The sequence below is a fragment of the Monodon monoceros genome, unplaced genomic scaffold (genome assembly GCF_005190385.1).
Source record: "Monodon monoceros isolate NGI ecotype Baffin Bay Population unplaced genomic scaffold, NGI_Narwhal_1 Super_Scaffold_12, whole genome shotgun sequence".
In the NCBI taxonomy this organism is placed as follows: domain Eukaryota; kingdom Metazoa; phylum Chordata; class Mammalia; order Artiodactyla; family Monodontidae; genus Monodon; species Monodon monoceros.
The window spans coordinates 166,270,612-166,285,472 of NW_021703768.1; the positions used below are offsets into that span (position 1 = coordinate 166,270,612).

At 59.2% G+C, this 14,861-nt stretch overlaps 2 protein-coding genes across 6 annotated transcripts; both read left to right on the forward strand.

Moving 5' to 3' along the window:
- The first annotated feature begins 448 nt into the window (after positions 1-448).
- GMIP (GEM interacting protein) lies at positions 449-9,854 on the forward strand. 5 transcript variants are annotated; one of them, XM_029218332.1, is made up of 21 exons: positions 449-581; positions 1,555-1,639; positions 2,101-2,176; positions 2,288-2,345; positions 2,645-2,770; positions 2,862-2,926; positions 3,036-3,143; positions 3,588-3,668; positions 3,752-3,922; positions 4,012-4,149; positions 4,509-4,696; positions 4,924-5,030; positions 5,105-5,194; positions 5,513-5,590; positions 5,659-5,813; positions 6,035-6,223; positions 6,325-6,462; positions 6,565-6,761; positions 7,086-7,473; positions 8,842-8,908; positions 9,045-9,854. In XM_029218332.1, exons 1-21 carry the CDS (start codon positions 563-565, stop codon positions 9,416-9,418), a joined length of 2,898 nt encoding a protein of 965 aa, XP_029074165.1. In that variant the 5' UTR covers positions 449-562; the 3' UTR covers positions 9,419-9,854. The 5 variants fall into 5 exon arrangements, with proteins under 5 accessions (XP_029074165.1, XP_029074164.1, XP_029074163.1 ...); XM_029218331.1 differs by having other exon boundaries at positions 4,509-4,720; positions 9,045-9,844; XM_029218329.1 differs by having other exon boundaries at positions 480-581; positions 875-1,637; positions 4,509-4,720; positions 9,045-9,844.
- A 1,774-nt stretch (positions 9,855-11,628) lies between these two features.
- Positions 11,629-13,949, forward strand: LPAR2 (lysophosphatidic acid receptor 2). The gene is made up of 2 exons (XM_029218515.1): positions 11,629-12,375; positions 13,072-13,949. The coding sequence occupies exons 1-2, from the start codon at positions 11,634-11,636 to the stop codon at positions 13,383-13,385; spliced, it is 1,056 nt and encodes a 351-aa protein (XP_029074348.1). The 5' UTR covers positions 11,629-11,633; the 3' UTR covers positions 13,386-13,949.
- The last annotated feature ends 912 nt before the right edge of the window (positions 13,950-14,861 follow it).

Here is a 14,861-nt window from a genome sequence, read left to right on the forward strand (position 1 = left end):
AGTTGTATCTCCAGCCCCAGCGTTGTTAGGGGACTTCAGTTTCAACTGGAATCAGGCAGGACATCACACCTCCAACCAGGGGGCTCCCATTGCCCCAGCCAGGTTGGGATGAGTTCAGAGGTCCAAGAGACCCCTGGGCAGGGGCATCATTGGGTCGTAGAACGTGAAAGGTTTGGGACAGGCTCCTCAGGCCAGGCAGACTCTGTGGACTCACTGCAAGGGGAGTGTGCTGGGGTTTGGGGACCCCGCAAAGACATGGGGAGGGGAACCCTGGCCGGGATGGAGTCATTTCGGCAGGTCACTCAGGAGGTCCTGGCTCAGCCGCTTATCCAGCTGCTCGGGCAGGGGGCGTGGTCCGCGCTCCCCTGCCTAGAGGGTGCGGCCGACCAGCAGAGGCGTGGCTGGGGGCGGGGCCTCCTCGGGGCGGGGCCTCCGCGAGGCGGGTCGACGAGGAACCCGGGCAGCGGCGGCCGCAGCAGGAAATCGGGGCTGGGCCCCGCTGGCGCCGGCGCACGATTCCATCCCAATCCCCGTCCCAGCCGAGCGATCCTAGGGCCGGACCATGGACTCAACAGAGCCGGGTAGGCAGTCCGGGATACGGGATCAGAGAGGGGCCTCCCCCGACAGTATCCTACTTCCTAAATCAATGAGGGGCCCCGCCTATCCCTCTCCGTCCAGAGAGCCGGGAGAGGAGTTCCTGAATGGGGAGGACACGGGCATGCTCCACTGTGGGAACCCCCAAGCTGAGGGGGACCCGGGACATCAGTCCCTGAAACCCCCTCCCCCTTTGGAGTCTTCACCCCGGATGCCTGGGGGAGGGGGCCCAGGAAGGGGAAGTGGCCGCTTCTGCTTCTGATATTTGTGATGGGGGCAGGGTGTCACGACCGCTGATGGAGAGGGCAACGCGGCAGGATCCCCACCCGGCTACTCCATTGCCCGGGGAGGGGGACATGCTGATCTGGGCTCCCTAGAAGTGGTGCCTGCGACAGAAATGTGGCAAGGTCCGACTTCGTTTCCGCCTGTCTTTGTGTCTCTGCTTTGCATATTGATTGTCATTTGGTCTTTATGCCTCTTGTGGTTTCAGGCTGGCTGTGTGTGTTTCTGTGGCAGGCCATGTGCCGTTCTGTCCCACGTGTATTTCCATCTGTCTGGGCTGAGGTCCATGTGGTTCCATTGTCAAGCCGGCTCTGTCCCGGGAGACAGTGTGGCTGTATCTAGGACCTCTGTTTTGTCGCTTTGCTTCTGGGCCAATGCATGTGTGGGTGTCTCTGCTCCTCTAAGCAGCTGTCTCTGTGTTGGGTTGTGCCTGAGTCCATCTGCCTGTCCCAAGTCGGGCCCCACCCAATCCCACACTCCCTCCATCCCAGCTCAGACACCCACGCCATCCTATACTCCCCATGGGAACAGAACTCTCTCTCTCTTCCCTTTCCCTCTCTCTCTCTCTCTCCCCCCCCCCACGCCCCCACCCTACCCCGATCCTCCAAACAACCTGCCAAAGTGCGGTGGGTGGAGGGAGGCTTCCATTGGCCCATGTGTGATACTCCCCTCCCCAAGGGCTACCCTCAGCTCCTGAGAGCAGGAAGAGATACAGTGATATCTTCCGGAGCCTGGACAACCTCGACATCTCACTTGGGAACGTGTGAGTCTGTGCCTGAGTAACCCCAAATTCCACCAGGACCCCCCAAATCCCTAACCATTTAGGTGCCTGAAACCCCATTAGGAACCTGCAACTTCTGGATCCTCAAAACACCTGAATATCCCAAAATTCAACCCCCCAAATCCACCTGAAATCCCCAAAGTGATCCTAGGGCCCCCACGTATCCTTCTTGTGACCCTTGTGACCCCTTAAAACACTTGAGAGCTTTATAATCCTACTCTGAACCCCAAAGTTACCTGGGATCCTTCAAATTCTATCTCAAGTCCCATAAAAAAAAGCTTACCTACTTTCCCCTCTAAAGCCCCATCCCTCAGGACTCCTAGATACAATAGACGTCACAGAGGTGATACCTAGGACCATCCCCAAACTGCCTTGGGGCCCCCAGCACCCCTAGGTGGGACAGACTGGGTGGAGGGTGGCATCCTGACACCCTTACCTCCCAGGACCCTTGAGATGCTGGCTGGAGACCCTGTGCTTTCAGGAGACCCAGAACCTGACAAGACCCCCACAGCCACTTTGGTGAGGGATGGGACCAAGGGGACAGGGAGGAGGGGACCTTGGAGGAGGGGGTCTGAGGAAGGTGGAGCCCCTGCCCTGCTTGTTCCTGAATGCTGTCTCCCTCCCCCTCAGGCGAGTGAAACCAACCGTTGGAGTGGTCCCTCCCCAGAGGATCCTGCACCCCTTACAGGTAGGGGGGCTTTGAGGCCAAGCGAGGTGGGGGAGGGGCAGAAAGGAGTCCTTCCATCGTCAACTGCCTATTCCATGCGCCAGGGACACGGCAGTGCACACAACAGATCTGAACCCCTGTACTCAGGGAGCCCCCAGTCGGAGTGGAGAATCAGTGTAAAACAACCTGGACAAATGAAAACAAGGGGGTGTTTGGGGAAGCCATAGGGTGTAGAACAGGGTCCACTGGTCTGGTTTGAGGGCTCAGGGAAGGCTTCCATGGGAGGGTTCAGAGGTCAGAGGTCCAACCGTCTGCCCCAGGGGAGGAACTGGACTTGCGGCTCATTCGGACCAAGGGGGGTGTGGATGCAGCCCTGGAGTATGCTAAGACCTGGAGCCGCTACGCCAAGGAGCTGCTGGCCTGGACTGAGAAGAGAGCCAGCCATGGTGAGGGCCCCTTCTACCGGGTCCCAGGCCCTGCCCAGACCCTGCAGTGCTCACACCCTGCCTGACTCAGACCCCTGCTGTCTGCCCCCAGAGCTGGAGTTTGCCAAAAACATCATGAAGATTGCTGAGGCGGGAAAGGTGTCCATCCACCAGCAGGTAGCCATGAGCACCCCCCCCCCCAGAGCCCAGTCTCTCCAGAACCCCAGCCAGATACCCCTAGATCCTCAGCATCCTCCAACACCAGACGGCCTCTCCCCACCCTCAGAGCCACATGCCACTGCAGTACATCTACACCCTGTTTCTGGAGCACGACCTCAGCCTGGGAGCCCTGGCCATGGAGACAGTGGCCCAGCAGAAAAGAGACTACTACCAGGTGAGGGGGCCCTTCATGCATTATTCCCTCCACAACCACCTGGAGGAAGGCACCGTTACCATCAGTACCATTTGCTGGTGAGGAAGCTGAGACCCGGGGATGCTGAGGAACTTGCCCAAGGTTACCCAGCAGAGATTCGAACAAGGCTCCCTGTGCTATTGCGAAACCGTGCTTTTGTTCTTCTGCGGGCCACGGGGCGAGGTGCCAAGTGTGCCCAGGAAGAGGGCCTTGGCATCTTTGGGTCTAGGCACAAAGGATGGAGGTGACCACTGAGACTTTCTGGAGACACTGGGCTAGGGGAGGGCAGAGGTCTTCTGGGTGAGAAGACCCAGGAGAGAGAGTGCAGACCCAGAAAAGGGTCCAAAGGATGAAAGACATGTGGCCCCAGTGAATGCAATGATCGAGTAGCCCTGAGGCAGCATCCCCATTCCCCATCCTTCCCAGCCCCTGGCTGCCAAACGGACTGAGATTGAGAAGTGGCGGAAGGAGTTTAAAGAGCAGTGGATGAAAGAGCAGAAGCGGATGGTAAGGTCTAGGGTGGGGGGCTGGGGAAGCGGACTGGGGAAGCAGATGAAGAAGCAGTGACCGCGTCCCTCCTCCGCCCACAGAACGAGGCAGTACAGGCACTGCGGCGGGCCCAGCTCCAGTATGTGCAGCGCAGCGAGGACCTGCGGGTGCGCTCCCAGGCGTCCCCCGAAGACCCGGCCCCCCAGGCCCAGCCGGGACCCAACAGGCAGCAGGAGCGGCGGCGGCGCTCGCGAGAGGAGGCCCAGACCAAGGTGGGGATTCGGCCCCGTGCCCCCCTGTGCTTCGGCACCCCCGGTCCCACGATCTGTCCCACACACACTCCCTGCCTTGGTCTCTCCAGGCGCAGGAGGCCGAGGCGCTGTACCAGGCCTGCGTCCGCGAGGCCAATGCGCGGCAGCAGGACCTGGAGGCCGCCAAGCAGCGGATCGTATCACACGTGCGCAAACTGGTGCTGCAGGGGGACGAAGTGCTGAGGCGGGTGAGACCCTAACCCGACGGCTGCCCACCACACTCATTCGCCCCGGCTGGGCGCCTCCTGCCCCTAAACCACCTCCAGAGCACCAGGACCTGCTCCCTCTTGCTGGACAGCCAGTTCCGGCCCCCCAGACCCTGACTGCACTTCCCCCTCGGCCCCCTCCCAGGGGGTCCTACCCCCAAGATGACCCACCCTGGTTCTGACCACACCCCCAACCCCAGCTGCGCGCTCCTGTCCCTAAGCCGCCTCCCACTGCCCGGCCCCGCCCCCAAGCCTGGACCGAGCTGGTATCTCTCAGGGTCAGGCCATGCCCCAGGCTCCCAGGCCCAGCCCCTCTCTCACCTGAGGCCTCCGCCCCACAGGTGACCCTGGGATTGTTCGGGCTGCGAGGGGCTCAGGCAGAACGCGGCCCCCGCGCCTTCGCCGCTCTGGCCGAGTGCTGCGCGCCCTTTGAGCCGGGCCAGCGATACCAGGAGTTCGTGAGGGCGCTGCGGCCCGACGCCCCACCGCCCCTGCCACCAGCCTTCTCTTTCCAGGAGTTCACGCACGGGTGGGTCCCCAGGAGCGGGGTCAGGTAGGAGCCAAGCAGGTGGGTGGGGTTGTCCCAGTCGTGGGAGAGTTGGGAATTTGGGGCTACTGCACTGGGGGCCACGATGCTCATGGCCATAAGGGCTTGCAGACCCGAGTACTTGGAGTTGGGGCCTAAACGGGATGCCAGGGTGATGTCATCCCAGGCAAGTTTCCTGGTTATCAGAGCCCTCAAACCTCTCCTTTCAGTTCCCCTCTGGACACAAGAAAGAAGCTCTCTGGAGCCCCACCTCCGCCGCTGGATGAGAGTGCAGCTGAGCCAGGCCCTTGGGAGGACACTGGCACAGGCTGGCAGGGTGAGTGCCGTGAAGGGCAGGCAGGAGTGGTGCTGGGGCAGGAGGCCATACCTAACTGACCTGTCCCCTCCTAGGAACTCTGGGCCCCACTCTGGCCAGTGATGTGGACAGCATGGGTGGTGGCGGCGAGTCTCGGTCCCAGGACTCTCCCACTTCCAGCCCAGGTGGGACCATCCTCCAGCCCCTGGCCAGGCTCTGACCCTCAATCTCAAACCCATTCTTTGACCTCTGACCTACCCTGCAACCCTGACCTATTTTCTCAACCTCTGACCCATTCTCTTGACCCAACTTCTGAACCACCCCCCAGGTTCTTCAACCCCTAACTCCTGACCTGTCTGACCCACCCCCTCCTGACCTCTGACCCTTTCCCCAAGGGCATCTGTGGGTGGTTTTGGAAGGCCAAAAACCAGGAATGTTTCCTTAGCCTTGGAGCCTCCCCATGACCTCTGTGACCCCCAACCTCTGTAACCCTCTGACTCCAGGCTCTGGCACGAGGCGGCTGGTGAAGGTCTCGTCCACAGGCACCGAATCTTCAGATGACTTGGAGGAGCGAGACCCTGGTGAGGCTGGAAGCAGGTAGGGGTGGGGTGGGGGTGGACTAGGCACTCCTGACCCTGTCTCCCTGCAGACCTGGGAGATGGGCTGGAGAACGGGCCAGGCACCCCGTTCAAGAAGTGGACACTGTCCAACGCGGCCCAGACCCACCGGCTGCGGCGGCTGCGGGGCCCAGCCAAGTGCCGAGAGTGCGAGGCTTTCATGGTCAGCGGAACTGAGTGCGAGGAGGTGTGGCCTGAGCCGATGACCTAATGACCTCTGCTGAACCCCAGTGACCTCTCTGACCCCAGGCATCTCTCTGACCTGAGATCCCTAAGACCTTCCCACCCCTGGGACCTGCCCTGATCTGATGATCTCCTATGAGCCCCCTGCTCCCTGAGGATCCCTGTGACCTTCTCTTCCCCCACTGACCCCCGATGACCTCCCTGACCCTGTGACCTTTCCCTCAGTGCTTTCTGACCTGCCACAAGCGCTGCCTGGAGACTCTACTGATCCTTTGCGGACATAAGCGGCTCCCAGCCCGGACCCCCCTCTTTGGGGTCAACTTCCTGCAACTGCCCAGGGACTTCCCGGAGGAGGTGCCCCTTGTGATCACCAGGTGCACCACCGAGATAGAACAGCGCGCCCTGAGTGTGCAGGTGCCACCTTGACCCTTGACCACCCCCAAGAGTGAGTGACCCAGCCCTCTCAATGGCCAGATTGCAAGCCAGCTGTCCAACTTCCCACCCCTGCCCTTCAGGGCATTTATAGGGTCAGCGGGTCCCGGGTCCGCGTGGAACGGCTGTGCCAGGCTTTTGAGAACGGCCGAGCATTGGTTGACCTGTCAGGGAACTCGCCTCACGATGTCTCGAGTGTTCTCAAGCGATTCCTCCAGGAGGTGGGTGCTTAGCAGCTCAGGAGTCAGAGGCCGGGTGGGCTCAGACTGAGGACCCTCTGTAGCCCACCCACACCCATGTCCCCCCTGCCATTCCACCCCCAGCTCACTGACCCCGTGGTCCCCTTCCACCTCTACGACGCCTTCATCTCTCTGGCTAAGACCCTGCATGCAGACCCTGGGCACGACCCTGGGACCCCCAGCCCCAGCCCTGAGGTTATCCGCTCGCTGAAGAACCTCTTGGTGCAGCTGCCTGACTCTAACTACAACACCCTGCGGCACCTGGTGGCCCATCTATTCAGGTGTGCACTGTCCTTGACCTTGACACATGACTTCTGACCTGAGGCACGGATCCAGGACTCCTTCCTTGGACATGTGACCACTGACCCCTGACCTCTGACCTTTGAATGTGTTTTCTGAGCTCTGAAACTTAATACATGACTCCTGACTTTGGATGCTGACCCCTGACCCCCATTGCCAGGCATGTGGCTGCTGGTCGTACACAATGACTGGGACCACTTACCCAGGACTTGGGCAAGCTGCCACTAGCCTGGCTTGCAGATCCTACCCGATGACCAATAACCATACCCTCTGTGCCCTGACCCTTCTCCTCACACTGTCCCCAGGGTGGCTGCACAGTATGAGGAGAACAAGATGTCTGCCAACAACCTGGGCATTGTGTTTGGGCCGACACTGTTGCGGCTGCCGGACGGTCCAGGGGTAGCCAGCGCCGGCCCCGTCACCTGCCTGCTAGACTCCGTGCACCAGGCCCAGCTCATCGAGTTCCTCATTGTACACTATGAGCAGATCTTCGGGATTGATGACCTCTTCCTGGCCACTGAGCCCCTGCCCCGAGACCCCAGCCCACCCCCTACGACCCTCCCAACCAGCCCCCAGCCACCATACTCACAACCTGCCCTGGACGCCCTGCCCATATCCCTAGCCTCGGACCCCAACCCAGACACCATGCCCCTTAGTGCCCTGGAGAAGCATCCCGAGACCACGCCCACAGAGGTAAGGAACCTGCTGGGCCCACAGACATGGGGAGAGCCTTCTCTCCATTTAATTCTCTCTCTCTCCTGTCTTCCTTCCTTCCTTTCCCTTGAAATTTTTCTATTTCATTCCCTTTCTCCTTTCCTTATTTACCCTGCACTCATTCTGAAAGGAAAGGTAAGGAATGGAGTGGTGGGAAATAATGGAGTAACAACAGGGTAGAGCCTTGCAGAGATACTAACATGAGTACCATTCATTCCTTCAACAGAATATTTATTGAACACCTACTATGTGCCAAGCGTTGCTCTAGGCATTGTTCTAGGCATCAGTTAGCAAAATATTCAAAGACTCCATCCTCTTGGTTGCCTACCTTCTAGTGGGAAAGAAACCAACAATAAACAAGAAATATGATATAAAGTCAGTTATACAGGATGTTACAAGGTGATGAATACTATAGAAAAAAGAAAGGGTAGGGTAAAGTAGGGGACATCAAGGGCACCAAGGTGAGAGGTGGTGGGCAGTTTGTAGCAGTAAATAGGATGTTGTGAGTGGGTCTCATGGAGAAGATGGGTTTGAGCAAAGACTGGAAGGATGTGAGGGGGGAGTAAGCCAGGTGGAGATCAGGCGAAGGGTGTTCCAGGCAAAGGGAACAGCCAGTACAAAGGCCCTGAGGTGGGACCATGCCTGGTGTATTCAGGGCACAGCCCCATGCTGTAATGAATGAGTGAGGGGAAGGTGGAAGGAAGTGAGGCCAAAGAGGGCTGTGCAAGCCTCCATAGACTGCACGCCTACAATGCAGGGGTGCTTGCATAGTAATTGCCCTAAGAGGTAAATACTGTTAATGAAAACCATCTACAGATGAGACTCTTAGGGGAGGCTTTCTGACCCTCAGATCCTGATACACTTACCATTCCCGAGAGCTAGGATCTCCCCTGCAGCACCCCAGAGCTGGGAAAGCTGCTGCTGGTGAGGTGTGGGACTCTGAGAACTGGAATACCTCAGAAAGTGCTCCGGACACAGAGAAAGAATTCCAACTGCTATTAGCATTTAGCGAAAGGATGAACTAAAAGATATTCAGATAAGCTAAAAAGCAGGCCTGAAATTGCAGAAAGTAGAGCAGGATGAAGACCGGTAGTTCACCCATTCCTAATGCAGAGAAGGCTGTCACTTTCCGGGCTGGTCCTCTGTTGAACAAAGGCATTCCTGCCCTCACAGAGCCCACAGTTGAGATTAATGACACTGCTCTTCACAGGAGGACAAGCAGTACACTCTCAAGGGCATCATCTCTCCCCAGATACCAGAACTGCAAGGGAACTTTTGCATGTCTACGAGTCTCAAAGAACTGGCATTTTATTGCTGGAGGTCTCATTCTTGGGTTTCTTCTTGCAGATTCCAACTCTGCAGAGGGACCAGGAAGAGGAAGTAACCAAAGACACCAAAAATGAGGGAGAGGAAGGTGAGTGTGTTGTGGGGTAGCCCAGGGGTTCTGGGGTTGCCCCTGCCTTGGGGTAGCTTGGCTGAGTGATGACAATGGGGGAGGGGTGTATCCAGAGGACTTAGGGGTGCTCAGCATTGACCACCCTATCCCACAGTGTCCAGCCAAGGCCCTGAGGACTCACCCCTGGGGACACAGTCCCGTGGCCACTTCAGCCGCCAGCCAGTGAAGTATCCCCGGGGGGGTGTACGGCCTGTCACCCACCAGCTGTCCTGCTTGGCCCTGGTGGCTTCCAAATTGTGCGAGGAGACCCCTGTCACATCAGTGCCCCAAGGGAGCTTGCGGAGGCCAAGACCCGGCCCTGCCGCCACCTCCCGTGAGGGCAGCCCTCTGCGCCGCACCCCACTGCCCAAGCATTTTGAGATCACGCAGGAGACGGCCCGGCTACTCTCCAAGCTGCACAACGAGTCTGTGCCCAAGGCCACCTGCTGCCCAGGCACCCAGCCTGAGGAAGCTGAGGACCATTTCTGACTATCCCAGCACTCTGACCAAGAAGCCCAGGACTGAGAAGATGGGCCCAACATCCCAGGAGTTCAATGTTGGGGTGTCTGGAGAGTTCCTATGGGGAAAGACTACATGGCCTAGGGGAGAACTAAAACCCTTCAGCAGCAATGTACCAGGATCCCCCCCCCCCCACTAGACACAGGTCAATGTCAAGCGACAGGGCCACTCAGGTTCAGAGGTCACTCAGGGTTAATAATACAGATCATGGGGTCCTTGAGGTCCACCCTAGTCTCTGACCCCTAGGATAGGGGTGCTTTTTGCTACTTTGGTTGTTGCCACTCCCCCATCTCTGTCTGCCTCCTTAGCTGATCCCAAGTGACCAGATATTGGAGGGTGTGGGCAACCCAGACTCAACATCCTGCCTGGGGTCTGGTGGCCTCTGAATAAACTGTGTCCTTTATAACCTTGAGTGTCTTTCTTTGCCAGGGAAGGGTGACAGGGGAGAGGTCGGTGAGGCAGCATCTTTTCGCCCCATTTTACCGACCAGGGAAACCAAAGCCCCCTTTCTTTCATCTCAGAACACCCCGAGCACCTACATGCAGTAGAGGCTGGGCCTGGGCACCTGGCTGAGTCACACCGGGCCGGCCCTCCCGGAGCTCAGCGTGCGATCCGGTCCTGCACAATCAAACAAACATAACTAAGTGCAGATAACCGAGACAATGGGGCTGTGTGCTCTGGGCCGTGGGAGTCCAGGGCCGCCACAGGCGTGGGCCGGGCAGGGAACAGCGCTGCCGGGGGCTGGATTTCGAGAAACCTGAGTGCGGCCGGAGAGTCAGCTGGGGCCAGAGAGGTCTGCGGGTCAAGGGAGGCTGCGTCGCGCGGTAGCTCTAAGCCGGCGAAGCCAAGGAGGGGCTGGGGTCGCGGCGGTGGGAGACGGGTCGGATCAGGGCGTGGCTTAGAACTCGGCGACGGATTGGACACGAGGGAGCGGGCGGGGTGGGGCCGGGACAGGGGCGCAGACCCTGAGACCACCCGGAGGTGGGCCCGGGCGGCGCCAGGTCACGGCGGGAAATCTCGGGCAGCGAGTGACTCAGCCCCGCGAAGGCCCAAAACTGCGGGCGCGTGAGGTGTGCGGGGACTCGGGGTGGGGGTCCCGCGCCGGAAGTGGAGAGGGGCGACCGAGGAGACGCGAGGCGGAGAGGAAAGAGGGGAGCTGCGGTTCCGGGCGACCCTGTCCCCGCCGCGGCAGCGGAAGAGAGGCTCCTCCAGGTGGTGGGGACCGGGCGGGGCGGGGCGCTGCGGCGGGGGCGGGGCGGCGGGACCCCGCCTCCAGTCCTCTCTTGGCCGCTCCCGCCAGGCGCACCCAGACGCTCTTCTGCTCCAGCCCTCGTCCCCCGGTCATGGGTCTCGGGCGCGAGGCCACCCTGTCTGCGGCGTGACGGGCGGCTCAGGTGAGACCCGCGAGGACGGGGGAGGGTGGGCGCGGGGCCTGGGGAGGGCGCGGCACGTGCTGCGGGGCCCGGGCGCCGCCCCCTCCTCTCCTACCTCCTCCTCTTCCTCCCCTAGCCTGGGGGCCCCCAGAGGCCCGGCCTGCTGCCGCCTTCCTGACCGCCCCTTTTGTCCCACTCGAAACGGCCCGATCCCCCGCCTGCTTCGGGAGCGCTCGCGCCCAGAGCCCGCCGCCCAACTTGTGGGGCTGCCTCACTGCCCCCAATCTGATTGCCCGAGTCACTTCCACGTCCCAGCACCGACCTCCTGCAAGGTCCTAGCAGTGGCCCCACCCTGCGCACACACGCCCCATGGGCTCCGCTCCCTGCACTGACCCCAACACCAAACTGACCCTCCCTTGCCTGCTTTCACAGCCCACACCTCTTTGTCCTGCCCTAACCGACCCCCCCCCCGCCACACACACACACAGATTGGTCCCAGGTTGGCACCGCGTGGGCAAATGAGTTTTGTTTTGATTCTTTAGGTTAAAAACAAAACCACCCAGTCGTTTGATTTGGGAGATACCCTTCTAAGAGTCTTATTAGTAATTAAGCAACAACTTGCCCACCCCACCCCCGAACTCACAGACTTGCTTTTCCAGGTCACCCTGGCCCCTACCACTACCACTTTGCCCTCATGCATCTGAGTTTGAGACCCTTGCCCTTCCTGTCCTAATCCTCCCTCTGGCTGCTGCTCCCTTCTCTGTCCTTCCAACAAGGACCTTCTGTACTGACCTTTCCCTCTGTGCCCCCAGATGGTCACCATGGGCCAGTGCTACTACAATGAGACCATCGGCTTCTTCTACAACAACAGCGGCAAGGAGCTCAGCTCCCACTGGCGGCCCAAAGATGTGGTTGTGGTGGCACTGGGGCTGACTGTCAGCGTGCTGGTGCTGCTGACCAACCTGCTGGTCATCGCGGCCATCGCCTCCAACCGTCGCTTCCACCAGCCCATTTACTACCTGCTTGGCAACCTGGCCGCAGCTGACCTCTTTGCCGGTGTAGCCTACCTCTTCCTCATGTTCCACACAGGCCCGCGCACAGCCCGGCTCTCACTTCAGGGCTGGTTCTTGCGGCAGGGCCTGTTGGACACGAGCCTGACGGCGTCCGTGGCCACACTCCTGGCCATCGCCGTGGAGCGGCACCGCAGTGTGATGGCCGTGCAGCTGCACAGCCGCCTGCCCCGAGGCCGGGTCATCATGCTCATCGTGGGCGTGTGGGTGGCCGCGCTGGGCCTGGGGCTGCTGCCCGCCCACTCCTGGCACTGCCTCTGCGCCCTGGACCGCTGCTCGCGCATGGCCCCCCTGCTCAGCCGCTCCTACCTGGCCGTCTGGGCCCTGTCCAGCCTGCTCGTCTTCCTGCTCATGGTGGCTGTCTACACTCGCATTTTCTTCTATGTGAGGCGGCGGGTGCAGCGCATGGCAGAGCATGTCAGCTGCCACCCCCACTACCGTGAAACCACGCTCAGCCTGGTCAAGACTGTTGTCATCATCCTGGGTGAGTGGCACCCTACTTCCCAACTCCTGCGAGACTGATAGAGCATGATGGGAGGGGATGATCTGGGTGGGGAATGTTCTCCAAGGAGGTGCCACCTGAGCAGAGGCAAGGCAAGAGTTCCAGGCAGAGGGAACAGAAGGTGACAGCCCCAAACAGGACCAGCCCAGTGTCTCCAAAGAGGGGAGAAGGCCCACGTGACTGGTCCGCAGGAAGAGAAGGTCAGCACAGCCTCAAAAGGCACAGACAGGAGTCATATTTTGTTCTGAGTTCCATGGGAAGCCCTTAAGAGTTCTTAGCCAGGAGTAATGAGGTCTGGCGGTTGAATGTAGAATGGTCTGAGCAGGGGAGGTGCACACACCACCCCCAAAAAACAAAGAGCAACTCTTCCTAATCATTCCTTTTCCGCCACCGAGTAATCGTTCGGTCCCACAGTGACCTTTCCCCCAAAGAACAAATCTCTATGTAGAAATGTCCAGGGTCCTGTCCACCGTGTACCAGTTAGGAAGGGCTTTCCTCTGGCAGACAATCAGAGAAAGGTTTCCCCTCTTAGCAGTTCTGCCCCATCATGCTGCAAAGGCAGCAAGACAGGCAGCTCTTCCCTACAAACTGCACAGCTGTCGCCCAAGCTCTGGAGACTCCTCCAGTTCTGAGCCATTGCAACAGCTGGCCCTGCTCACATCAGGCTCCATCCCGCAGGGGCGTTTGTGGTCTGCTGGACACCGGGCCAGGTGGTGCTGCTTCTGGATGGTCTGGGCTGCAAGTCCTGCAACGTCCTGGCTGTGGAGAAATATTTCCTACTCTTAGCCGAGGCCAACTCGCTGGTCAACGCCGTGGTGTACTCATGCCGAGATGCTGAGATGCGCCGCACCTTCCGCCACCTCCTCTGCTGTCTGTGCCTTCGCCGGTCCACCCACAAGTCTGTTCGCTACACACCCTCCACCCAGACAGGCCCTAGCACTCGCATCATGCTTCCTGAGAATGGCCATTCCCTGATGGACTCCACCCTTTAGCTAACCTTGGACTTCAGCAGGGTACAGCAAATGCCAGAGCTCTGCCCCTGGCCACTTGTGGGTGCGCCCGGCTCTACCCAATCTGCGGGCCAGACTTAAAGGCAGACCCTCAGTCTGGCTTGGCATGAAACCACTGCCAGCCCTACCCAGGCAGACAACTGTGCCCATCTCAGGGCCTGTAGGTTGGGGTCATCTAAGCACCTGGGAGAGAGTTGAACGAGGTGCAGGAATCTGGCTCTTCAGTCATCTCAGGTTGCAGGGCTTTTTAACGGACACTTTTCTGTTTTTACTGCACATGCCTGGCAAGCCCTGTGGACTGGCTTCCTCGTCCACGGTGGCGTGGGTAATAAAGGTGGGAGAGATTAGGGCCCCCTCAGGCCACGCTGCCCAGTGCAACAGGGTAACAAGGATGGACCATGGGCGCCCCATCTGCCTGAGGCTGATTGTTTAGGGCCACAGACTGAGGAGTGCTGAGCGTGAGCTGGGAAAGGTTTATGGCCTCTGGCAGCCTCCAGTGGTCTTGCCTATCCCCACAAGAATTAAGGGGGTCTACAAGGAGGGGGTCTATAAAGAGTAAACCTTTCCGCTCCGAGGTCTCCAAAGCCTTTTCTGTTGTCAGCTTATCTGTCTGTCCCTATGTCCCAGAATTGTCCACCTCAGCTCAGGCTGAGCTGGGATCCTTCAACGTGGCATCTCCTGGGCCCTGTTCCCATTCCCCTTTGGTCTCTGCATGGCTGTTGCTCCGTCTCTCTTGTTGTTCCCTTTTGCCTCTGTCTCCTCCACCTCTTTCCCTGCCTTCATCTTGCCACCTGCCTCTCTGTCTCCATTCTCTGGAGCCCAGAGTAGTCTGTGGCCTGTGTGAGGCTTCTCTCACCTGCCTGCCCCCTTGTCTGAGTCCAGATTGTTAATAGTCAGGTGTGTCCATCCCACTGCCCACTCCATCACCTACGTGCACACCTGTGGGCTTGGGGTAGTGGGGTCCATGGACCAGAATGCAGGATTTTAGAGTTGCCATTTCTCAAGCTTCTCTGATGTGCCTGGCACACTGATAAGCGTTTTAGGTGCATTATTTAATCACCACCTGCATCTTGTGGCATAGGTATTATATATATTTTCATGTGAGGACAGTGGCTCAGAGAGATCGAAATTTGGCCCATGGTTACATAGTTTCAAAAGGGCACAGAGATACATCGAGGGACTAGAGAGACCCCTGAGGAAAGGACTTCGGATTTCCACAAAGTCCGGAGTTGGTCACAAGCTCAGCCTGGCTTTCCCCACTTCACCCTGTGGTCTCAGATGTGCCAGACCCATGATGAGTCCCCTCTCAGATACATAGAGGCACTGTGCTAGACACGGCGTAAACCAGGATCTGGATTCTCTCTGCTTACACACCTAGCCAGATTTTGAACCCAGGCCTCCCATCAGAGGCTGAATTCTTAAACTACTAAAGCATGCATTGCCAAAGAACCAAAAATG